The 25,820-nt window shown below is 41.0% G+C and overlaps 1 protein-coding gene across 1 annotated transcript in view; it reads right to left on the bottom strand.

Annotated features, from left to right (window-relative positions):
* The window catches only part of LOC145406446 (lachesin-like), a 334,573-nt gene that overhangs the window by 14,634 nt on the left and 294,119 nt on the right, over positions 1-25,820 (bottom strand). The window contains exon 4 of the mRNA XM_080277601.1: positions 646-804. Within this exon, the coding sequence (XP_080133727.1) occupies positions 646-804 (159 nt within the window). The remainder of the gene's footprint in view (positions 1-645; positions 805-25,820) is intronic.

Genomic DNA, 25,820 nt, shown 5'->3' on the forward strand with positions numbered 1-25,820 from the left:
TACAGCTAATCTCAACAAGGGAGTGTCAAAGGCTTCTCGTCTCATTAACTCTCCTCCTCTTACTGGTTCCCTTCAACCTCCGTCTCTTCGCCAAACTGTTGCATCTTTATCTCTTTTCTATTGTTACATCAATGGTCACTGTTCCTCTGAAATGTTTGCTTGTATCCCTCCACCACTACGGCGGGTGTGCACCATCCGTCTGGCAGCATTCTCTCATCCCTTTTCTATCCAGCTCCCCATTGCGAGTTAACCGTTACTCCTAGACTTTCATGTATGTAACAGGTCAACTCTGGAATGGCTTCCTCTGTTCGTATTTCCTACTGTCTTTGACCTCCAGTCTTTTAAGCACAGTGTGTCCAGGCATTTCGAAATGAATAGATCTTGAATTTGGCTTTTATTTTTTTCTTTGAGAGAACAGCCATGTTGGCTTCTAGCCTTTGGTTCTTTCTTCCTTACATTTAAAAAAAAAAAAAAAAGTAATTCATGATTTTCTCTTGGTTGTTATGCATACATCTGTAGTATCGACAAAGCTGTCTGGGTCACATACGAGAGAAGACCAATATTTAATATGCAAAATAGATCACTAAGCAAGTGCTACGAAATATGCAGTGATACCTAAAATGGTCCTAAGAATTACTGGCTTACCCTGGTGTGTCTTGTTGAGGTTAATCTTAAGGTTGTCTTCCCTCCTCCATGTGATGGTGGGGGTGGGGATGCCGGTGGCGCTGCACCCTAGCGTTATGTTCGCACCCTCAGCCACAGTCACGTCCCCAGAGCTCTCCGTGTCCACTATGTTCGGCATCACTGGAAATATATAGAACCTTTGAGTCAGGTAACTTGTTGATGATGGACAGAAAAGTGCGGGGATGAAGATGGAGAGAGAGTGCTGGAAAGAGCTACCCCCAGACGATTTCATTCAGCTTATCGAAGGGTTTTCTGAAAGACGGGATTAAAGGCTATATCTAATCCCACAAGTTCGAATATTCTCCCCGAAGCAGAGTAAAATCGTCTTCAATGAGATGCTGCGAGTGGGGTTACTGATTGTGCTGCACTCGAGCGTAAAACCTGTACCTTAGGTCACTGTCGCGTCGCAAGTCATTTGTGTCCACTATGTTCAGCGTCACTGGAAATAAAGATAGGTTAGACCCTCTTTAATTTTTGACCAAATTATAGGAAAATAAGGCAACGTTAGAGTTTTCTCCTCAAGTTACCATAAACTTTATATAAAGATCAAGCAAGATTAGATTCATTTTTACCACGAATTGCCATCAATGCATCACCAGTCGTTCCAGGCTTATGTCTTACTATAGGGTATTCACTTAACTCAGTCATTTGAGACGAATGGATGGACGCCTATGACTGGCCAACGCAACAGGGTAAAAGTGGGATGGTAGGGTTGGTGGGAGAGTGATGGGATAGTAGTCAGTGTAACTATGAACCACTGGTCACACGCTCACCTTACCCGTAGTACCGACTGAGGGACAGAGGTCGTTACCATTCCTTATCCACTGTTAACGGCGCCTCTCAGGCCTTGTTGTACGGCAGTGACTGTCTTAGGTACACTGCAATGTATGTAATATACGGATTTAATAAAGAACAAATAATGTACATTCCGAATGAACTGCGTGAAGCACCGGAGAACTACCATAGTCAAACTGATCGGGAACACCTTACTGTCCGCTACCACGCCTAGTACTGTATCAGCAATCAGCAGCAACCTTCAGGCTGTTTCTGGGCTCCTCGTGACTGGCTTGAGTGAACGAGGTATAGCACGTGGGGTATTAAGGAATTCAGGAATAAGAAAAGGAATAGTAATGCGAGAGTTATCCAGCATGTTAACGAGAACAGATGATCTATTTCCCCTTATGTGCAAAGATATATAGTCGTTTGTAACACCTTAAGAGCTTACATGCAACACCATAAAAAATAATAAAGCTTTATTTAGTTCCAGCACAGACGTTATTGCAAGGAAAAAAAAAAAGAGCAGTCGTTAATTTCCTTTCCTCTAAAATAAGAAATTACCACATGATACAAAGGGCAATTATTAAGTACAAAGAAACACCAAGCGACATTCTTAGTCCTCTGCAGTTAATGTTTGGTACCATTCGCCTTAATATTTAACTAATGGAAACAGGAGTGGCCGACACCCATGGTAAAAGAAATGCGATGGTTTCTCTCTCTCAGATTTTCCAGAGCTAAGAGTACTCGCATCAGCAATTAGCAGTTTTTCAGAGGGAAGGCACAATCGGATTACTAAAGTCATATCTTATGCGTGTTTGTGTGTTAAAGGGGGGTGAGGAAGAGTAAGGTGAACCAGGTAAGGAAATAAGAGAGAGAGAGAGAGAGAGAGAGAGAGAGAGAGAGAGAGAGAGAGCGAGAGAGAGAGAGAGAGAGAGAGAGAGAGAGGGAGAGGTTATGCGACGTCCAGTGATATCAGATGGTGAGAGAAAACAAGATATTGAGGGAGGAACATAAATTTCAGGTACTATGAAGCGTGGAAATATACGTGAGGCCTGTGTGTGTGTGTGTGTGTGTGTGTGTGTGTGTGTGTGTGTGTGTGTGTGTGTGTGTGTGTGTGTGTGTGTGTGTGTGTGTGTGTGTGTGTGTGTGTGTGTGTGTGTGTGTGTGTGTGTGTGTGTGTGTGTGTGTGTGTGTGTGTGTGTGTGTGTGTGTGTGTGTGTGTGTGTGTGTGTGTGTGTGTGTGTGTGTGTGTGTGTGTGTGTGTGTGTGTGTGTGTGTGTGTGTGTGTGTGTGTGTGTGTGTGTGTGTGTGTGTGTGTGTGTGTGTGTGTGTGTGTGTGTGTGTGTGTGTGTGTGTGTGTGTGTGTGTGTGTGTGTGTGTGTGTGTGTGTGTGTGTGTGTGTGTGTGTGTGTGTGTGTGTGTGTGTGTGTGTGTGTGTGTGTGTGTGTGTGTGTGTGTGTGTGTGTGTGTGTGTGTGTGTGTGTGTGTGTGTGTGTGTGTGTGTGTGTGTGTGTGTGTGTGTGTGTGTGTGTGTGTGTGTGTGTGTGTGTGTGTGTGTGTGTGTGTGTGTGTGTGTGTGTGTGTGTGTGTGTGTGTGTGTGTGTGTGTGTGTGTGTGTGTGTGTGTGTGTGTGTGTGTGTGTGTGTGTGTGTGTGTGTGTGTGTGTGTGTGTGTGTGTGTGTGTGTGTGTGTGTGTGTGTGTGTGTGTGTGTGTGTGTGTGTGTGTGTGTGTGTGTGTGTGTGTGTGTGTGTGTGTGTGTGTGTGTTAAGACTCGACTTTACTTGGAGCAGGGATGAGTTTTTGAGAAAGTAGTTAAATATGGCCTTCATTAACCTTTTTAATAAGAAAGATCATTACTAAATTGAATGAAATCGTTTGGAAACTAGTTAAATACGCTTTGTAATTCAAGGAGTAAAACTGAAATAAACATGTACAATACGTGGCAGTATAAGGTACACGTACGAAGACAAGAATGGTGTGGAATGACGAGGAGATGGAAGCAAGGAACGCACAGAAGGATGCAAAAACAGAAGGAAGGAGAGATTGTGGTTATACTCGTACTATACCTTTTTTGCCCTAAGACTTAAAACTGCCTTCATCCCATCTTGGATTTAGAACTGCAATAATAGGTTTGCACTTGAATATTGTCCTATTCATGAGGAAGCGCTATGGATAGGATGTATAGCCGACGTCTTGCCTTATTATGCTAAGAGTGAAATAAACCTGCTAAAACGCGAAAAACTGGGCCAAATAAAATTGAAAGAACTATTGTAGTTGGCAAATGCAGAGAAATCATCAGTAGATATGCTTAACATTGATACTATCAAAAACACTGAACATAATACTCTTAAGAACATAAATTCATACTGCTCAGCAGTTATTTGAGTTTTATTGAAGTATTTGGCTGTTGCCAAGTAGATTCAGATGTTCATGGTAGATAAAATTAATTCCTGTGGGAAGTAACTATGATACCCTTGATGATATAGTGGCCTTGTATCTCAAGTTCCTGGTGAATAACGCGCCTCAGAGGCATGAATTACCGAGATGAGCACTGCAGCTAAGATTCTCCTTGTCTCTACCTTTCTTTTCCTTTTTGGAAGTTACCTTGAAAGAGAGATGTTCTACAGGAAGTGACCTTTTTATTCATCCTTTTTTAATAAAATAAGAAATCAAGACCACATCATATCAAGGAGTCCCTTCTAAGCCGAAGAAAATCATCCGATAATGCTCAGAAAAAGAAAGAAAGGCATCACCTAAAAGAAATAGAGATTAATAATTATCTTTTAAGCTCATTATCTGATATAGTACCAACCTCTCTCTCTCTCTCTCTCTCTCTCTCTCTCCTTTAGCCATCCAAGTTGCAAAATATGAAAAAAAAAAAAAAAGAACGGGAGAAAAAATGAAAGATAAGAGAGAAGGAAAAGAAAGATGAGAGAAAGGCAAGAAAAAGGAGTACGGAGGGGAAAGAAGATAGAGGTGAAGGAACAGGACTCGGAAGACAAAGATAAAAAGAAGAAAGGAAAGATGGGGAATGAGAAGAGAAAGAAGGAAGAAAGAAAAAAAAAATCGGGTGGGGAATGAGACGGGAGAGAAATTATGATAATGCGAATTAGATGGAAGAAAGGAAACAAGAGGAATAAAAAGTTAAAGAAATGAGAATGAAAGTAAGCGAGACGAATGGGAAGGGAGCTTAAGAAGAAAGATATAAGGAGGAGGAATAAGAAGAAAGAAAGAAGAATAAAAGAGGAATGAGAAATAAGAAAAGGAAAAAAAGAAGCATGAGAAATGAAAGAAACAAGGATGAAAGAAGAGAACAATGACAGGGAAGAGAGAAAGAAGAATGAAAAAAGAAGGAAAAGGAGGAGAGAGGAGGTAGACAAAAATGGAAGAAAGGAAGGAAGATGAATGAGATGAAACAGAAATGAAAATGGTAAACAGAAAAAAGAAGAAAGGGGAAATAGAGTAAATATAAGAAGCAAATGGTCGCCCGAACAAAAATTCAAAATTGGAAGAGGAAGAACAAAAACAAGGAAACGAAAGATGAAAACTGGAATGAGATAAGCAAATGATAAAATAAAAGAGAAAGAGGAAAAAGAAATGACAGGAAAAGAGTGAAAAGGATGTGCGAATAGATAAAATTAAAAGAAATAAAAAATAAAAAGGCATGGGGGAAGCGTGAGAGAAATTAATGACAAAATGAAAGAATATGAAAGGAATGAAAGCAAAAGAGTGAACAGGAAGAGAGAGAAGATAAAATTAAAACGAATGGAGAAATGAACAAGGGGGAAGCGGGAGAGAAATTATTGATAAAACGAAAGAACTCGTAAGGAATGAAAGCAGAAGAGTGAAAGGGGGAAAAGGATAAAGTGGAGGAAGAAAGAAACGAAAGAAGAGGAATGAGAAGGGATGAGAGGACAGAGGGCGGCAATAAGAGGGAAGGACCAGGTTTCCCTCAATCAGTGGCCAGCATTTGTCAGACATCTCACAGTGACCCTCGCCTCTCCTCTCCTCTCTTCTCTTCTCTTCTCCTCTCCTCTCCTCTCTTCCCCCTCCTCTCCTCTTCTCTCTTCTCTCATTCTTTCCTCTCTTATTTTCCTCTCTCTCCTTTCCTCTCTTCTCTTCTCTTCTCCTCTCCTCTCCTCTCTTCCCCCTCCTCTCCTCTTCTCTCTTCTCTCATTCTTTCCTCTCTTATTTTCCTCTCTCTCCTTTCCTCTCCTCTCCTTAGACCTCTTCGTGTTTTCTTCACTTGATTTCCCCCTACCTACCTCTCTCTCTCTCTCTCTCTCTCTCTCTCTCTATATATATATATATATATATATATTTTAATGCTGTTATTCACTCTTAATCATTCATTTTTCTCACACAGACCCTATCTACTCTCTCCGCTTCCCTTCTTCCCTCTCCTCTCCTCCCCTCCTCTCTACTCTAGCTTTTTCTCCACTCCTTTCCTCACCTCCTCTCTCTTTTCGTCTCTGTTTCTCGCCCTTTCTTCCTACCAACCGGTCAACCTTCCCATTTTCTTCACACGCCTTTTTTTTTCTTTCTTTCTTTCATTAACGCTTTTCACAAAAACTTCTTTCTCCAACTTTCTATTCATTTTTCATTTAATTTTTCTTTCCTTCCTGACTTTCTCTTGGCTCCCTCATCGCCGTATCCTTCCTTTAGCTTTCATAAATGTATTCTTTCCCCTCCTTTCTGCTCGTTCCTTCTGGTTCATTTATCTTTTATTTCTAGCTCATTTCTTCTGATTCATTTTCTCTTCATCTACATTGCCTTTTACGTCCTTGCTTTTGTTTTAATAATCTAGACGGCCGGACCTCACCTAGCCATTGTAATTGGCCTGCTTTCTCGTAGCCGATTTTACTCAGCTGAAAGTGCCCGCTGGATTTTAAATTCTTAGAATTTATCTCGATTGAATTATGGCGTCTGGCAATGATGATGATGATGAATAAATATTTGCTGAATGAACCTTTCCTTTTCAGCATTTTGTTTTTTCTTCGTTTCTCCAGCGTTTTTTTTTTTTTTCCTTTATGTTAGTTGATCTGATGTAGGTGGTCGGAAACGTGGTTATAAAATTGAACTAACCTAATTTAACCAAGCCGAAGGAGATTTTAACGTTAACGGATCTAAATACTTCCCCATTCGTAACGGCAATGGCTCATACTTCCCGACCACAAAACCTCGTCCCCTTTAAATATTATGCGGGACTGATGAGATTAACGAAATCTTTTACAACATGTTCCCGACAACAACGGAATCAAATCAACTCCCACAGAGCAAACACGAAAAAGTGAAAAAGAATAATAACTCCGAAAATGTTGTCCTTAGAAGAATCCTTAACACAGAATAGCCTTACTTTCATAATATAGTCTGGGTGCTGATAAGCGAGTTTTATTTTTATTTGTTTATTAATTCACTTTATTTATATACTTATTTGCTGGATGACACGGTTTTCTTCCAAACTCGTAATAATTAATTTGTCCTCCTGTATCTTGATTCTGTCTGCTTCATTCACCCTTAGCATTTCATTTCTTTTTCAGACAGCTTCACTCACTATTAACCCTTCATTTCTTCGTTATTAAATTAGTGTCATTCATCCATAATTTTTCATCTCTTCTTCATTCGGTCTGCCTCAATCATCCTTAACCTTTCACCTCTCCTTCGTTCAGTCTGTCATTCATTATCACCCTCTCATTTAGTCTCCATTCAGGCTGCTTCATTCATTATTACCCTGTTATTTCCACTTCAGTCTGCTTCATTCATTTCCATGCCTCCGCTCACCTACGGTCCGTGCGTGCGTGGGTGCTTGCAAACCTATTGACGGATTTCCACCAAACTTTTCTTTGATGAGTCAAGGGGTCAAAGGTCAAGGTCATATGGGGTCGATTTTATTTATTCTGTGCATTCTTGTCCCCATTACACTCTTGTTGGCTTGATATCTCCTGAACCTGTCAAGGGATTTCCATCAAACTTTTGTCAGTGATGCAGTATGAGGAGATGGTGAACTTATTAAGGTCAGCTAGGTCAAGGGGTTTAAGGTTAAAGTCATATGGAGTCGACTTAGTTTATCTTTGTAGGAGTGATACTTCCAGAAAACTTCGACGGATTTCGACCAAACATTTGTCTGTCATACAGTAAAAAGGGGCAATGAACTGATTAGGTCGGTAAGGTCAAGGGGTCAAAGCTGAGGTCATATGGTGTCGACTTAGTTTATAGAGTGCGTCAGTGCATCCATAATGCTGTTGTTGGCGTCCATCGACGGATTTCCACCAAACGTTTTGTCAGTGATGTAGTATGAGAAGATTATGAACTGATTAGGTCAGTCAGGTCAAGGGGTCAAAGGTTAAGGTCATATGGAGTCAACTTAAGCCCGTCACACATACGCGACTCAAGGGCCGACCGCGGCGCGACTCAAGGTCATAACGCATTTTTTCATCTATCGTCTCTTGATTCGCTGACAAAGCCCAGACTCTTTAGGGCACTAGTGAGCCGCTGGGACGACTCGTCGCTCCTCACGATTTTTTAATGCCCGCATTAAAAAATCGTGGCCGTCTCATGACTTGCCAAAAGTCGTGTCACAGTTGCGTCGCAGTCAGGAATGTCATACGTCGGTCGTGAAGCAGCCTTAGCTCAATCAGATGTATCGTGATGCGGTCGTTGTGTGTCGTGATGCTGTCGCCGACAAAAAGACCACCCACCTGTCTCCTGCCACCATCCACCTGCCACCACCCACCTGTCTCCACTCACCTGCCACCACCCACCTACCATCACCCACCTGCCATCTGCCACCACCCACCTGCCACCACCCACCTGCCACATGCCTCCACCAACTTGCCACCTGCCTCCACCCACCACCCACTTACCTGCCTGCCACCATCTTACTCACTTACCACTTACCCACCTACCACGCACTTACCCACCTACCAATTACCCACCTGCCATTCACCACCCACCTACCACCAAAGCACCCATCCAACCTTCCACCTACCACCCAACCACCCACCTACCAACCAACCACCCACCTGCCCACCGACCCACCAGAGCCTTCCTGATCACTGACATCTCTACTGATGAAGCCAGCTCAAAGTAAAACCTAATTTTGTTTAATAAAATCTGGAAATCTATTACCATACATCAATTACCTCTGCCTTTATACCTATGAACTATTTGATGTGGAGTTGGTGTGGATATCGTGGGGTTGGGATGGTTATGTAAGGTGGGGCTGGGTGTCATTGGTGGTCCAGGTGTGATGCCCCGTCCCATGGGTCGTTCGTGGGTCGTTCGCGGGGGTGTCGTATGGGGGGTCGGGGTGCATTCACCAAATGCATCACGCAGTCGTGTTGCGTTCGTGGACGGTCATGTCACGGTCGTGGCTGACAAAAATCCATTAAATTTCAAATTTGAAAACTCCTAGCTCCATCGCCTCATGGTCGCCTTGTGATCTTGTCACATTCTTGAGGACATCACGACCGTTCTTGAGGTAGTCGTGACGCGGTCGAGAGGCAGTCGTGAGCAGAGCAGACTCGGGGCCAGTCGGGAGGCATGGGAGCCAACTAGGACACGACCTTGAGTCGCGCCGCAGTCGGCCCTTGAGTCGTATATGTGTGACAGGGGCTATAGTTTATCCTTGTGGATGCTATATCTCCTGAACCCTTTGATGGCTTTTGACCAGACTTTTGTCAATGATACAGCGTGAAGGAACGATGAAATTACTAGGTCAGCAAGGTCAAGGGGTCAAAGGTCAAGGCCATATGGTGTTAATTCATCCTTTTGGGCGCAGTATCTCCTGAAACCCTCGACAGATTTTGATCAAATTTTTCTGTGACACAGTATCAGGGGACAATAAACTGATTAGTCAGCAAGGTCAATGAAGTTTTTTTTTTTTTTTTGATAACAGAACGGAGGAAGGAAAAACAAACGGAAAAAACAATAATCCATACACCAGATTACTGGTGTCCTCTGTTCATAAAATATCTGTAACAGTTAGACTTGAGTAGTTGTAGGTTGAATTTGGAGGAAAACAACTCTGGGGAAGCGAGTTCCAGAGAGATGCAGTTCGGGGAATGAAAGAATTCTGATAGGCAGAAGTTCTGCAATATGGTTGAGTGACATTCCAGTCATGAGCGCTACCAGATGCCCGTGTAGCACGAGGGAAGGCATGGAGAGGTGGCACCATGGACGCAACTTCGTCTGAGCATTTGCCAAAAAAATATCTGTAAAATAATGCAAGGGAGGCAACATTCCTTCTTACTTGCAGGGGAGGTAGTTTATATGTAATGGCAGGGTTGTTAATGATTCTAACAGCTTTATTCTGAATTTTGTCTAGTTGTCTTAATGCAACCTCTCCACAACCATCCCACAAGGGTGAGCAATATTCAAGCTGAGAGCGCACATGACTCTTATAAATTATAGCCAACTGCTCATCGGCGAAGAAGTTACGGACTCTGTACAATAGTCCAAGTTTCTTTGAGGCGGTTTTAGCAAGTGATCTAACATGAGAGGTCCAGCTGAGGGCACTGTTAAGTGAGACACCAAGAATTTCAATACTTTTGGAGATGGAAATATTAGTAGCACTGAAGGTAATGTACGAATCTGGCAATATCTGTCTATTAGTAAACTGTATATATTTAGTTTTACTAGCATTAAAAGAGACAAGGTTGTTTTGTCCCCATTCACTGATTGTAGATAGATCTTGATTAATGGAGATGGCTGTACTGAGTTGAGAGGTAGAGATATTAGACTTTGTAATTGGATGTCTGAGTGTGAATGAACTATGTAGTGTTGAGTCATCTGCATATGAGTGAATGGGATTGTGAGTGACAGATAAGAGATCATTAATGTGAACCAGAAATAGGGTTGGCGCCAGAACTGATCCCTGCGGCACGCCGGCGTTAATTGAGTGGAAATTTGAATATACATCATCTACTTTAACTCTTGTTTTCCTGTCACTAAGATAAGAAGAAATCAAAGGAACAAAAGACGTTAGTCCATAGCAAGGGAGTTTGGACAGCAGGGAACGGTGCCATACTCTGTCGAAAGCTTTAGAGATATCAAGAGCTACTGCATGAGTTTCTCCAAAAAGATCAATTGACTGATGGATAGTATGAGTTAAGAGATTGAGTATGTCAATGGTGGATCTTTCGCGGCAAAAACCGTATTGTCTATCACTAATTAAGTTGTTGGATTCAAGATGTTTAACAATATGCTTATTAATTAAAGTTTCAAATACCTTACCAAGAGAAGATGTGACAGCTATTGGTCTGTAATTGGAGGGGTCAGACGAACTTCCTTTCTTCGGAACTGGGTGGATATTGGCTTCTTTCCATGAATTTGGGAATAAAGAAGTACGTATGCATAGTCTGAATAATTTAGCTAGGACAGAGGCAAGTTCAGGGGAACACTTTTTCAAAACAATTGGCGGAATTCCATCTGGGCCTGGAGCTTTGTTGGTAGGTAAATTGTCTAGGATGGATTTTACGAATCTTGTCTGTATTTTAAGTGGGGCAATTTCGGGAGAATCAAGTTCCAGTACTGAGACATTCTGGCTGGTATCATCTATGTTAGAGTTTCTTCCAAAGGTACTAGCAAAGATGTCTGCTTTCCCACGTGGGTCATTTGTAATATTGCCATCTGAAGATTTTAGTGGGGGAATGGAAGATGACTTGTTAAAGTTATTATTGAAAGAATTAGGAGTTGACCAGAATATTCTATTGTCATTAGGGTTGTTAAGTAGTTTTGATGCTTGCTTTTGAAGAAAGTTTGATTTAGATAGATTTAATACAGCTTTTGCATGATTTCTAGCCATTTTAAATTGGGAGAGTGATTCAGATGTTTTTGATTTTAAGTAAGAGTTATATGCTAATGACTTTTGGGCTGTTGCTCTGGCACAATTGCCATCAAACCATTTTGGAGAGTTTGATCTTTTAGTGAATTGTTGACTTGGTATGAATAAATCCATACCAGCTAGTATTAAGTCGCAAATGTGGGACTGGGTAGAATTGGGATCACTAGAGAAGAAAGACTGCCATGGAACATCAGCAAGATAATTTCTAAATCCATCCCAGTCTGCCCTGTCAAAGTGCCATCGGGTCACCCTGACAGGTTGGGAATGGGGAGGTTGTATGGCGAGTCTGTGTGAAAAGTTTGGCAAAGGCATATGGAGCGACGCGTTGCGCTGATAGCTTGAGTATATATGTAACACTTTTATGGCAGCGATATTTCCTGAACCAATGGACGGATTTCCACCAAACACATGCCAGTGATGTATTATTAGGAGATGATTAACTGATTCGGCCAGTTAGGGCAAAGAGTTAAGGGTCAAGGTCATATGGGTCGACTTAGTTTATCCTTGTGGGCACAAAACCTCCTGAACCCCATGATGGATTTTAACCAGACTTTTGTCAATGATACAGTATTAAAGGTCGATGGACTGATAGGTCAGCAAGGTCAAGGGGACAAAGGTCAAGGTCATATGGGTGTGGGCACAATATCTCCTGAACCCCCTCAAGGATTTCAACCAAACTTTCGTCAGTGATAGAGTATGAACGAACGATGAACTGATTAGGTCAGCAAGATCAAGAGGCCAACGGTCAAAGTCATATGGGCTCAATTTAGTTTATCTTTAGTCTCATTCTCAATTCACAATAAACCCTGTCATGGAGGTTGTATGGGGAATCCGTGCGCAAGGCTTGGCGGTGGCATACCGAGCGACGTTTTGAGTCATCAGCTCGGGGCCCAAGTTCTCGGGGCGTTTCATTACCCTCTCATTTCATCTTCATTCAGTCGGCTTCATCCTTTATTACCCTCTCATTTCTGCTTCATTAAGTCTGTTTCGTTCATTATTACCCTCTTATTTCATCTTCACTCAGACTGTTTCATTCATTATTACCTTCTCATTTCGTCTTCATTCAGTCTGCTTCATTCATCCTTACCCACTCATCACTCTTTCACGTCCTATTTTTTTTTATTACAGTAATATTGTTTCTACCATCAGATAATTTTTCACCCATTTAATGAGAAGACGTCCTTTTGTTCTATGTCTTCTTCCGTCATTCATCCGCCACCTTTCATTTCTTCCATCTTTCCGTTGTTTCTTTCTTTTCCCCTTCTTTTAACGTTTCCCTTTGAGTCCAATATTTTCCCCATTGACCTCCTGACCGATACTCCCTCTCACCCCTTCACTCCCCCACCCCACCTCTCTCTCTCTCTCTCTCTCTCTCTCTCTCTCTCTCTCTCTCTCTTTCTCTCTCTCTTCGTTTCCTTTACTCTCTTTCCTCCTTTTCTTCTCCTCTCACGCTCCGAGCCTTCCTTTCACTTCAAGCCTCCCTCTACCTGCCCTTCCTTTCTCGTCCTTTCTCTCCTACTCTTTTTCTTCCATTCCCTTCGTTCCTCTTCACGAACCTCTCCCTCCTTTTCTTTTCTCTTCCTCTCCTGCCTATTCTTTTTTCTCCCTCTCCTTCCCATTCTTTTCCCTTGAGCTCCTTTTCGTTCTTTTTAGTTCCTCTTTCCCTTACTTCCTCACTCCTGTTCTTTTGTATCCTTCTTACTCTCTTTGTTTTCTCTTGCCCTCCCTCCCTTTCTTTTCTCTCTTTCATGCCCATTGTTATCTCTCCTTCCTCCCATTCTTTTTTTCGCTCTTTCCCTCTCTTTCTTTTTTCTCCATCTCTCCTCCTTTCTGATTTCTTCTTGTTCCTCGCATTCTTCGTCCCCAATCTCCTTTCCATTACTTTTTCTCCCTCCCTTTCGTTCTCTTCTATCCCTACCCTTCCAATTATTTACCCTCCATTCTCCCCCAGTTCTCCTCTCTCCATCTCCCTCCTTTCTCCCTTTCTCGCAGTCTTTTTTTCTCTTCCTAGCCTTATGTCAACTATGTCCATCTTCTTTCACCAACCTACAAGTCTTTCTAGCCAACCTTAAAAGCCATTAGGTTTAACTGTAAGAATTTTGTCCACAGATACAACTGTTTTGGCGTTTCTTCTAATATTTCCAGTCTCAGGTTTCAACGTCTCTCCCTCAAAGGAATAAAATTATCTACCAGTAGTGGATTAAGATACTAGAGTTATCCCGACCGTGCGCGAGGTAATGGTGACATCTTTCTTCGTTCCTGGCTCCTATAACTGACTCTTAGAACAGATACGCCTAACGTTCACTGGAATTCAAAGAGGCGGTGTTGCCAGTATCAAGACTGTCCTATGTTCACCCTCAGAGGAATAGATACATCTGGCATTAATTGGAATATTAGTGCCAAACGAATGAGAGAGGGTTTAACGAATATTCTCTGGCTCCTACACTCTCTCGAACGAGTAAATCAGCTGCTGTTAACAGGACCAAGATATTAAAGTTGTCCCAACCATGAGAGGGTTAATGGTAACAGCAGTAACACTTTTAGACTGCTGTGCCTTACTTTAAGCTGAATAAAATCGTCTGGCGCTAGCTGAAGAGAATACTAACGACGCTAACATCAAAGAGTAAATGACGTTTCTGGTTCGACTGTGTTGTGCGTATTACAGTTCTTCCATCTGAACAGTTCACGGCAATGTATATATTAACACTCTTAGGCACATGTACCTTACTCTCAGCTTTATACTGTACAGGGTGAGGTAAAAGTCTCATCACAAACCAAGTCTGTTTATTGAGAAATGTCTCTTACTTTTTTTTTTTTTTTCAGATGAGGCAAAAGTCTCCATACAAACATATTTTGTGACTTCGACAGCGGATATGAACAATTTTTAATATTATTGATTAGTTGGAGTTGTAAATAAAATGCTTGTATGTTTGTATGGAGACTTTTGCCTCACCCTGTACAGTATAATCAACTGTCGCCGGGTGGAATAAAAATACAAGAGATGATACATCGTTTTTTTTTTTTTTTTTTTTTCAATATATTTAATTTTTTGTATAATCCTTCCCTCTAAACAATACACGACACTGGGGACATTAACACTCCCAGGCTTCTATGTGTGGCTCGTGGGTAAACATAAATGCCAGTCTTTAGTGGAACAAAATACTGTCCTACAGAAGGCAAGGTCATCAGAGATCCATGCTTTTGTAGTTCCACTTAACAGTGCGGTGGTTTAAAGTCCCATTAATATCAGGGCGCAGAACAATCACTCAGTTGAAAAGCGAATAAAGGCACTGATTGAACCAAGAGTGGACTCAATAAAAGGGAGTTAATCAAGCACTTCTCAGGAAGGCACGCGAAAGGTTTCAGATAATGGGCAAGTCGTCTGCACCCTGAGAAGTTCTAATTAAGGAGAGAAGGCAATAAACGGCAGGAAAAACTGCAAACAATCCCTGCAGTGGAAAGCGATGAAAAGCTCAGCCGTAAATAAAAAATTATTTTTCGATGCAGCTCAGAAAGATGTACTGATGGTGGGAAATGAGAAAAATGTATCTTCCTCCTTGTCTAGTGATCTCTCTACAGTCAGACGCCTTAATCCCGTAAGGGATGGTTATAAAATCAAATCTGCTCCACGTCAGCCTGTTCTTTGCCACTGACTTCCCCACCTCCAACTCACACCACCCTCTCATGTATCTCTCCACTCCATGCCTCCATCATCCTTGGTCTTCCTCAACCCGTCTCCCCCTCTTTGTGTTGAACGCACATGATGTGAAGGATGGGAATTTACTGAAGCTGTTAATTTTTAACAATATCCAACTTAATCATGCCTCATCTTTAAACATACTTGGGATTTCATTCTCACGGGATTTTTCTTGGAATGACCGTATTTCCTCTCTAATAAAATCTTCTTTCAAGAGATTAGGTGTGCTAAGCCGATTCTGTGTCTTTTTCACCCCTGCACTGTTGTTGACTTTATGTACGGGTTTTATTCGCCTCTGCGAAGAGTACAACTCTCATGTGTGGGGAGGCTCCCCACATACAACTCATCTCAACAAGTGGTGTCAAAGGCTTCTCTTCTCATTAACTCTCCTTCTCTTACTGGCTCCCTTCAATCTCTGTCTCTTCGCCACACTGTTACATCTTTATCTCTTTTCTATTGTTACTTCAATGGTCGCTGCTCCTATGAACTGTCTGCTTGCATCCCTCCACCACTATGGTGGGCGCGTAGCACCCGTCTATTAACAAACTCTCATTACTTTTTTATCCAACTCTCTAATGCAAAAGTTGACCATTACTTTCAGTCCTTCATGTATGCAACAGGTCAACTCTGGAATTGTCTTCTCTGTATCTCCTACTGCTTATGATCTCCAGTCTTTCAAACTCAGTTTGTCCAGGGACCTCGACATGAACAGATCTTGAATTTGGCTCTCTGTTATCTTGTTTTTTTTTTTTTTTTTTTTTTCTTGGAGGAACAATCTTGCTGGCTCCTGGCCTTTGGTTTCCTCTTTCTTGCACTAAAAAAATTCCTATTCCAAATCCTTTTCTGGCCTTTATATAAATGAAATCCATGAACGCTTAATGAACACATGCTTTAAATTTCTTCCTCATACTTTAAATTTCTTCCTCACTGACCGACCTCCTACCACTTGTAATTACTGATACAGTTTTTAGAAGACCTGTCTCCCAAGTTCCTATTATGAAATGGAGGTCTTCACATATAGAATAATCATGGCTGCAGGTGTGTGTGTGTGTGTGTGTGTGTGTGTGTGTGTGTGTGTTTAATGCAAAATTTCCAGTAAATTGATGATTATACGTCCAGTGACTCCGAAAAAGGTACTACTCAGTACATTACAAATTACTTCCCGAAAACCTACACGAACTCCATGAACAAAGATTCTTCTGGCTGGAAAATGCTAGGCCACAAAACACAAGCCAGATTGAAAAATGAGTCGTGATTTAATGAAATACGATGAATTTTAGCTATGAGGTAGGAATGAGTCACCTTGGTTACTAGTCAAATCCATCACCTAGTCTGACTGCCCTTTGTTCTTAACGGATATAAAAGGGGTTATGCATCTTTGTCAGGTTATGGTAAACGAGCTACAGATTGGCTCATCCTTCAGGGGAGAGGTAAAGCACTGTCATGAGAAACCCTTAGATCACCAGGCAGTCAGTATTTTAGCACTTTTGATCAGAGTACCCTTTTTTTTTTTTTTTTTTTTTTTTTTTTTACTACTGAACTGACGATTTAATTCAGTTAGAAGATATCTCTTGTAGTGAAGGGTTTACAGTAGTTGTATATTCCCCCTCCTGTTCGAAAAACTTCTCCTTAGCAACATATATCGTATATAGGAGGCAATAATTAGAATTAAAGGTTAAGTCATCAGACTGGAGGCATTATCACCTTGAATATGACGACATGTTTTATTGGTTCACTTTTTGCTACTTCCAGACATCTTTAATTAACTTATTTAAGGCCTCTCATGCCAAAGGGATTAGTGAAGGCTACATCTAACACCTCTCTTCTGAAAGTCTCGGCTGAGTAATATCGCCTGGTGGTTGCAAGAAAAGATCAAATCAAGATTTCCTGTGATTCAAAAAGTTAAGACTTTTATATCAATAGTACAGTATGTTTGCAATACCATGTTTGTTTTTTTCACCCTAATCTGTCCTAGTTGTTCGACCCTTTGCAGCATACATCATGTAGCTTTGTGACAAAAAGACAATCTTCAACTCTACATTCTTTCTATAGCACTTCTTCGTGACTAGCACCATGTTCTAGTGTTAATCTATTAATATAATTCAACAAATCAAAACTGAGAGAGGGCCAACTGAAGCCAAGCTAAAGGGAAAAGACAATAGTAAAACTTCCTAAAAATTCCAATGGTTTTGTGCCCTCCACTGAAAGCGTTTTTCTTCCATTCCTAATGCGTTTCTTTCCCCGACTGACCGCATAATGAACATGCCTCTGCAGCGGTGAATTAGTATCGGAAGTAGTTTTTTTGTAGTCTTCTTTTTCTCTGTATTATTCACTGTTGTTTATTTGCGAAGTATTAGATAGTCATGTGAATTAAGATTCAACAAGCAATCTTGTACTCACCTTTATCCAAGGAAACTTATGAATACTGTACCTGCGTCCCTGTTCATAAACTCTCGTATGACTGATAAGTGTACAGGATTGCTTGTATATATGTTTACCATAACTCCTGCGCATCACACACACCGCAACTCAGCCAGGAGACAGGGCGTGTGTGCTGGGCATTCCCCAGGCCCTGTCTTCCCCCTTACCTTTACTCAAGACAACGACCAGCAACCGGGCTACAGCAAGGCCCGGTCTCCTCGAATTGAGGAGAGAATCAACAACAACAACAACATCCTGCGCATCACTTCACAAACTATAGTGAAAATTGAAGTGATAAATACATTTAATGACTTCTCTTAATCCTTGCATTATATTGACGTCTTAGCATAATTTATTCTTCCTGTCGACAGATTGTTTATATAGCTTAGGAGAGAGGCTTTGAAATGAAAGAGTTTGCTAAGACCTTCATGAATCCTTTCAGTACCATAGGTTTCCACCGAGCTAAAATTCTGGAGCTAGCAAGAACACAGTACATAACTTGCCAGTGGACTGAAGTAATTAACTGATTTGGACGCTAATTTGTAGTAGAAACTTTATATGATCCATATTAAACACAGTACCTGATCTTTTAAGGACCTCCCTTTGATCATTGTCTCACCCTTCCCATCTCTTACCATGATATTCTACTTCCTCCCTTCTGTGTTCGTCTTGTACAGTTACAGACAAGAGCATGCGTTCTTTTGTACTGTATCCACTTCACACTCAGGCCATGTCCTCAATTTCCTCTCTGACGCACTATATCATTGAATATAATTTATGGGCAGAATAACATATCAAGCTTCACTTAGCTTAGAAGCACTATTTGGTGAGGAAAAGTGAGAAGCAGGAGAGGTGAACTATCAGATGACTGTCCTCCGAACGGGTATATTCACTGGCTTTAGTTATTCCGGCATCACTTGACATGTGACTCATCCACTCAGTTACCTATGACCCTCTCTAGGATAAATAAAACCGTCTGGCGTTTGCGGGCATACAACAGTAGAGTGAACATATAGAAGACTGATGCCAGCCTCTAATTCCTGCCCTTTGATTTCGTCCTCTGCTCCGTATGGATAAACTCGCTTCAGTTTTTCATCTTGCATGACAATAAAAGCAAGAATTTCCATTTCCATCACTAAAGCACTATGGTGATCTGTTCAAGGTTTATCCAGACTACTGTATTTCCTGCAAATGCGGGAAGTTCGAGCACTGAAAGTGTTACTTGAGGTAGTTTCGAATAATCTGTTTCCCAAAATTCATTCTCAGCGATGCAATACCATCTCGTGGTAGCTTCAGGCTCAGTAGAATAAGTTAATGAATTTACCGAAGGCAAAAGAGTTTTTAAATTGCGATAAAATCATAATTTCTTAACCTGGAAGTTTCCAGTCATCCTAATGCTACACTTGGCTTTGTTTAGGTAGTCCTATTGTTCTTTTTTCTTACCATCCTCTGTCTTTCATAAAATTAATGCAAGAAAATGAAGCGTATGAATTCCTTCTACGTGCTTTACCATGATTCTGTGCTGATTTGATGCCTGCACAGCTGACCTTCCTGCATATGCTGCCAAGTACTCATAGACATGCATTTGCACTCAGTGTGTTGCTCTTTTTTTTAACCCATCGCGTACTGTTGACGTATGTGTACGTCATAAATTTTTTTCGTGCTGAGACCTGACAACGTACTTGTACATTCTGCAACTGCGATGTCAGTCATTTGCACATTTTTCAAGTTTCATGGCTGATTTTTGGTATGCATATGAGGAAGACGGCAACGACACTGCCTGACCCTGCGTGAACCTCCCCCCCCATTGTCTCAGCAGCTCACCAGTTAACAGTGACCTGGCCAGTAAAGACATGTCATGCCACGGTTTCTCTGATGATTAAATTCAGTGCAATAGTGATTCCCCAGTTGATGACGATGTGGAGGACAATGATTATGTGGTGCCAGAGGAAGAAATGAGCAGAAGGGACAAGGAGGTAACATCGCCAAGGAAGGTGTGGTATGTTGATGTGTTCAGTAAGTAAAACAACGCTTGTATCGCCTATTTTATTGTGTGAAAACCAATATATTCTTGTACTACATATAAATTCGTACCAAATGAACAAATATATACCTATTTTGAGTGTTTTGCAATAGTTCCCACTACCATAGAAAACGTGACAGCAGCAGCGAGGCTCCAGAGAATACGGTATCAGGTATTCAAAGGGACACCTATATAACTTATAAGCTCATGTGAGCAATATTTTTGGTATTTTCCAATATTTCGCATAAAAAGCGGAGGTTTGAGCCAAAAAAAAACACAAAAATCTGCCGCGACTGGGGAGGGGGGTCATTGGTAAAAAATTGGCCGGGAGGTGGCGTGGTAATGAGGATTCACTTTAAGCTGGCATTCCAATGGATAAACCAAAAATAGAAACGGTTAATCCATCTTAACACGGGAGATGTTTGTAAATTGGCAGCGAATTACTCATCTCTCATTAACAGAGTACGTCACGATTATAGCTTTACATCCAATGCCTTAAACATCTTCCTGTCTTGCATCATTTTTTAGTATTAATTTCTTGTTACAGCTCAGTATTCAAGGTAGAAGCAAGAAATTTCAAGTCAAATGGTCATAGTATATTAATTACTTTCGAGAACCATCCAACATTTCAGTGAGAAGTTGCCTGCAGGTGGGAGGACTATTAACGTAAAGAATATCTACCTCCCTTCATGCTATGCACCAAGCAAGCTAGAGTGATTGGCGCCCCCACTCCCCTTCTCTCTTTGTGTCGTGTGGTCAGCGTTCTTAGCATTCCTGCAGGCTACCAGTTCTCACCGCAGCCAATATCATCGCTTTACTCTGCACTGTCTCGCGGACATCCTTGCCGCCAGTCTTTCATCACACCATTACCCCTTTGAATCAGGTAACGTATTCTAATGGCTAGTTCTTGATACCCCAGACGCTTATTATCGGCTTTGGAGAGACTTTTCAAACTAGGGAGTTAGATGCAGCTCTCCATGACTCCTTCAATACAAATGTTTCCCGTAGAACTAATAAACTCATCGGGAGGCAGCAAGAATATACCATGAATAATATGTAATTTAGTTCAAGGGGTTATATATTAGTGCCTTGGACTCCTCAACACTATTTCACTAATGAGAAGTGTATTATTGTGCTGTTGTTTTCAAACTTTTTGCAATAAGTGAAAAGTTAAACCTGTGCTCTGACTGCTACAGTTATATGCCCGAAGTTGCAGAAGCCTGGTCAGATTTTGTATTCTAACCGGGAAACAGTACGCTCATTGCAGAAACATTGGTTACCCATTAGCTTCCGCTTGATAAGACACATGTTTTCATCAAAATACCACAGTCTCTTCTTCGCTTTAGGAGATGAGAGACGGTGCAGGAGGGAGAAGATAGGCGAGGGGTCAGAGTACCAGGGGTTGGAGGGGGTAGGGGAACCAGCTGAGGATATTGGCCTGGGTTTAACCGGCGTCGGCCAATTAAACGAGTCGCTAGGATGCTTTCAGAGTGCGGCTGCCTGATCACATGCCAGGCCCTGGTGGCACACGAGGCGAGCACGAGGCTAAGGTAGGAGAAAGGAGAAAAATTAAAGGAGATGCTATGGAAGACGGAAGATAGGTAAAAAAAAAAAGAACAATCAAAATACTCGCTTCATTAATTTACCAGTGTTTATGCCAGGCAAACATTGTACAGATAGGGTCAGATGTCAAATGTAAAATCGCAGTTTGGTTGATTTCATGGATATCGAGCTACTGAATATTCAACGGGAAAGTAAAAAAAGAAAAAAAAGTGGATTTAGGTGACTATAGTGAGTAAGACAAGCTAAGGTGGTAGTGGGAAGGCCGAAATTAGTATACCATGTGAGGACTGCGTCGTTAAGAGAGAGAATGGTGGTGGGGAGGCTTCTTTTGGGAAATTTTAGGGGGTGATATGGGTGAAGATCAGTGAATGGGACAGGTTGGAATGGGGGTGAGTGAGAGGATAGGGCAGGAATAATATATCCAAGAAGGACGGGTTTAGAATTGGTGATTCAAGGTTTAAACAATTGTTTTTCTTTCCCAAGTAGAACAATGACAAACAAAAGCAACCACACATAAATCTCATCAAATAAATTTATTTCGACACAGGTAAGTAATTTGCATGCCTTCATCGCACAGCAAAAAACGCTGTATTAGTTATTAGTCCAGTTCTTTTGCCATGCTGTATACCTACCTTTGAATAATACCCTTATATAAATATCGAATTTCCCATCATACTGTGTATATATATATATATATATATATATATATATATATATATATATATATATATATATATATATATATATATATATATAAAACCGTTGAGGTGCACTGCAGGACCGGGCTATCCCTACCGAAGCAGGGACGATACAGCCAATGTATCTCTACCCAGTGGCTTAAACTGTCTGGTAGTGATTGTATGTAGGGTGAGAAGTGCTTGTAAGTGTGATTGTAGTGTTGTAGACTGTATGTAGGGTGAGAATTGCTTGTAAGTGTGATTGTAGTGTTGTAATAGCTTTGGATGTGTGTGTAGTTTGTGAACCAAGTGTAATCAGCCCGCCTTAAAGCCGACTGGGTGCAAGCATACTAATATGCGACACTGGTTCAACCACAGCACCCGTTATGTCCGCCAAAGTCATCAGTGGCTCGGTGAACGCTTCCCAGAGTTTTTACAACTCTGGCGGGAGGCGAACTCGCGTCCACCAGCGTGCAAGACGCACAGTCTACCACTGTACCGCAGAGGCTCCATATATATATATATATATATATATATATATATATATATATATATATATATATATATATATATATATATATATATAAGGACGGATATGACACTCGCCATCATTTTTCCCTTAATGTATTTCACCAAATTTTCGAACACCTCACGTGGGGGGCTCATAACGGAAGCGAGGTGAAACGAAAACACAGGACATGACAGAAACTGACAACGGACCAGTAAAGAACTGCAATGAACACTTTAGACGAAAATTAACTTTGTCAAGCTATTATGCAGTTTGCAAGGTTTAATTCTGGATTAAGCTTCTTAGTATTCTTGCATCCAATAATCCATCCCTGTGAGTCCCAAACCTAATGACAATATGAAATTGATTCTCTGTGAAAGGGTGAACATTGCTAAGTGATTGATACCTAACAGTAGAGAAGGACGTCTTATGCAACATTTTCCCAGACCTGAAATTTTTCATGTGCTCAAATACTCTGATTCGGAACCTCTTACCGGAGCACCCCACATACCTAGCCTGACAGCTGGGACAAGTGAACTTATAAACAATGTTCGCGCAAAGAGGGCCTGGTACACGATCCGTAAAGTTAAAAATGTTCCTGTTCTTAAAACTGTTGGTAAATACAGTTCTGGAATTTACAACAAGGGGACGATTAAAAAAATAAATGTTTAAAGCTAAATTTGCTTTTCATAGCTAATCCCACAATAAAATGGCATCTTAAATTTCACGAACTTTTGTCCATCACATTTAGTTTCCTTATCTTGTGATAGTTTGTTGCTAAAAAAATTCTTACGATTACAATTTAATAATTCTTCCTTACAGTTGTTGTTGACAAAACAGATCCTAAGTTTACTTATTTCTTTGTGAAATGTTATACAATTAGAGCAGATATCATAAGCCCTATTAAGTAAAGCTTTAACTAGAATTACTCCTATAGATATGAGGACAAGTACTAAACTTAATTCTAGACTCGTGTATGTAGGTTTCCTATAAACCTCCAGTAAAGAACCCAGAACTAGACTTAGTACCAATAACATCTTAAAAAAGGAAAATAAAAGACATTGGGCCATTTTTTTTAACATGTGAATTTAATTTTTTTATGCCAAATATTCATATACTAAAAAAAATCTATGGTTATCCTCCTCACTTTAAAAAATTACAAAAGTGTCATCCACATATTTTCTATAATGAATATGGCCTAAAATCCACCAGATAATCCTTTAACCATGTAATTTCCTTTTTACATAAAATATAGTATTAGCAGAAACTGGACCTAAAATAGAACCCTTGGTGACACTGTCAACTTGACTGCAGTTTTCTGTGAAGAAAGATTCACCTGTATATAGTTTATACTCATATATATTTAGTGGATCTTCCACCTTGTCTGAAACACACACAAGCCAACATGCTATTTACTCTTTGTTGCTTTTAATCCACTCCCTTTCCCTTACCGAATAATCTCAATAAACACAGTGGGCTGTGTTCTCGTTGACATGGAAGGCTGTGTAACATCTACCCCCAAGCTATTTTCTCCCTGTAAATGACAATTTAATATTCTTATGTATACTATTTACACGAACTATGGTATGTCGATGTTGAAATAATGTAAACCACATGGATTATATCAATGTACATTATGAACATAAATCTTCGCTAAGGAGGAGGTCCTCGAAAACTTTTAACCCCGTAAGAATACGCACCTTTGTCTCCTTCCTTTTTGCTCAGTTCCACTAACCTAGGTCACTCGCAAAGATACCTCCCTGTCACCCTCCTAGTCCCCATGAATAAATCGGGCTGTGAACAACGCGACGCCCGTGTTAACATCAGGGGGCCACGCTCCCCATTTCCTCCCCCACAACCAAGACGTCCGATTCGTAGGCTCTTTTATTACAAAGTACGAAAAAATATCATATTCTCATGTTTCATGCTCAATGTGAATCCCTTAAAAAGATAAATTATGGTGTATAAATAGTTCAACCTAAATAACATTCTTTAAGGCTAGAATGTGATAACTTTATGTTTATACACTCGTAATTATAAAGGACACTATCCATATCTATATCTATCAGTCTAACTATCTCTCGATCTATCTGTCTATATATATTGGGTGTTTCTAAAAGAGCTTTACAACATTGAAACAGTATATATTTTAATTCAAACGACTTACACAATAGTTTGAAATGTCATTATGTAGCAATACATGTCAAGTTTTAGATATGGTTCGATATGATTTCCCTTGGTAATGCGGCAGACGTCCCACTTCAGTCAGTTTTTTGCCACACGCGATGGAGAATCTCCGTCGTCACTTCAGCATCAGCAACGGTAATGTGATGTCGGAGATCAACGACATTTGCAGATAAGGGTGGCACATGCACTCGATCTTTAACGAATCCCCATAAGAAAAACTCCCAGGGTGTAAGATCCTTGGAATAAGATGGCCTTGATATCGGCGCGCCTCGACCAATCCGCAGACCAGGGAGAAATTGGTCAAGATACTTGCCACCTCTCTAAGATAATGAGGAGGTGCGCCGTCTTGCTGGTAGTGAATGCGTCCTCCCTGATCATCTTCGTCAAGCTGTGGAATGATAAACTTTTGTAGCATGTCCAGATACACGACACCAATAACTGTCGGTCAGTGAAGAAACACGTTCAACTCTGGGCTGTGACAAACATGTTCTAGGGAGGTATGTGGATTTTCACTGGTCCAGATCCTGCAGTTGTGGGTGCTGACCTTACCACTGACATGGAACATGCACTCATCATTGAAAATTACGGAATCCAGAAATCCTTCATCCCCCCTCTATCCAGTGCAACATTGACGTACAGACTTCCTTACGAGCCACCTTATCTGCATGCGTAATGTGTTGAACGATGGATGGTTTGAACAGCTTTAAGTATAAACGTTTTCGTAACACTCGCTACACAGTCACATGTGGAATACCAGATTCTCGAGACGCACGTCGTGTTGACTGTTGTGGACTTCTAGTGAAACTCTTCGTTACCTGTTCAACAACATCGTTAGTAACACATGGGCGACCGGATGACTTTGCATGTCACACGGAACATCCGGTTTCAACAAATGTGATATGTCACGATTAAATTATAGACCAACTGGGAGGTTTCTTGCGATACTGTGTGTGAAACGTACTTGGAACTTGGGGAGCAGACTTTGTTTCTTCACACCAAGACACACAACGAGCACGCTCTGCAACTGTCCACGAAGCGATCTCAACTGACTGCAGCGCTCCCACTGGCGGCATTGGTGCTAGGCTTCTGTGTGTATGTAACTTGAGTGGGTTTTTTTTCTACATAATAACATTTCAAACTACTATGTGTATCTTTTGAATATACACATATAAGCTATAGGATATATGCAGAAAAATTAGAATGTCTGTCAATTACGGTGGATAATCTGACTTTTCGTTTAATCCTCCGGTAGGTAATTTCACATAAACAAAATGGAAGGACTCTAATGTATGTTGATGCTCACTGCATAAAGTTAATGGCAAACAATTATGTAAATATACCCTTAGAGTAACATTTGGCTAGTGTATACAACATTCTCATCACACACACACACACACACACACACACACACACACACACACACACACACACACACACA

The sequence above is a fragment of the Coenobita brevimanus genome, chromosome 70 (genome assembly GCF_032717465.1).
Source record: "Coenobita brevimanus isolate Jiangsu-jjx chromosome 70, ASM3271746v2, whole genome shotgun sequence".
Classification (NCBI taxonomy): domain Eukaryota; kingdom Metazoa; phylum Arthropoda; class Malacostraca; order Decapoda; family Coenobitidae; genus Coenobita; species Coenobita brevimanus.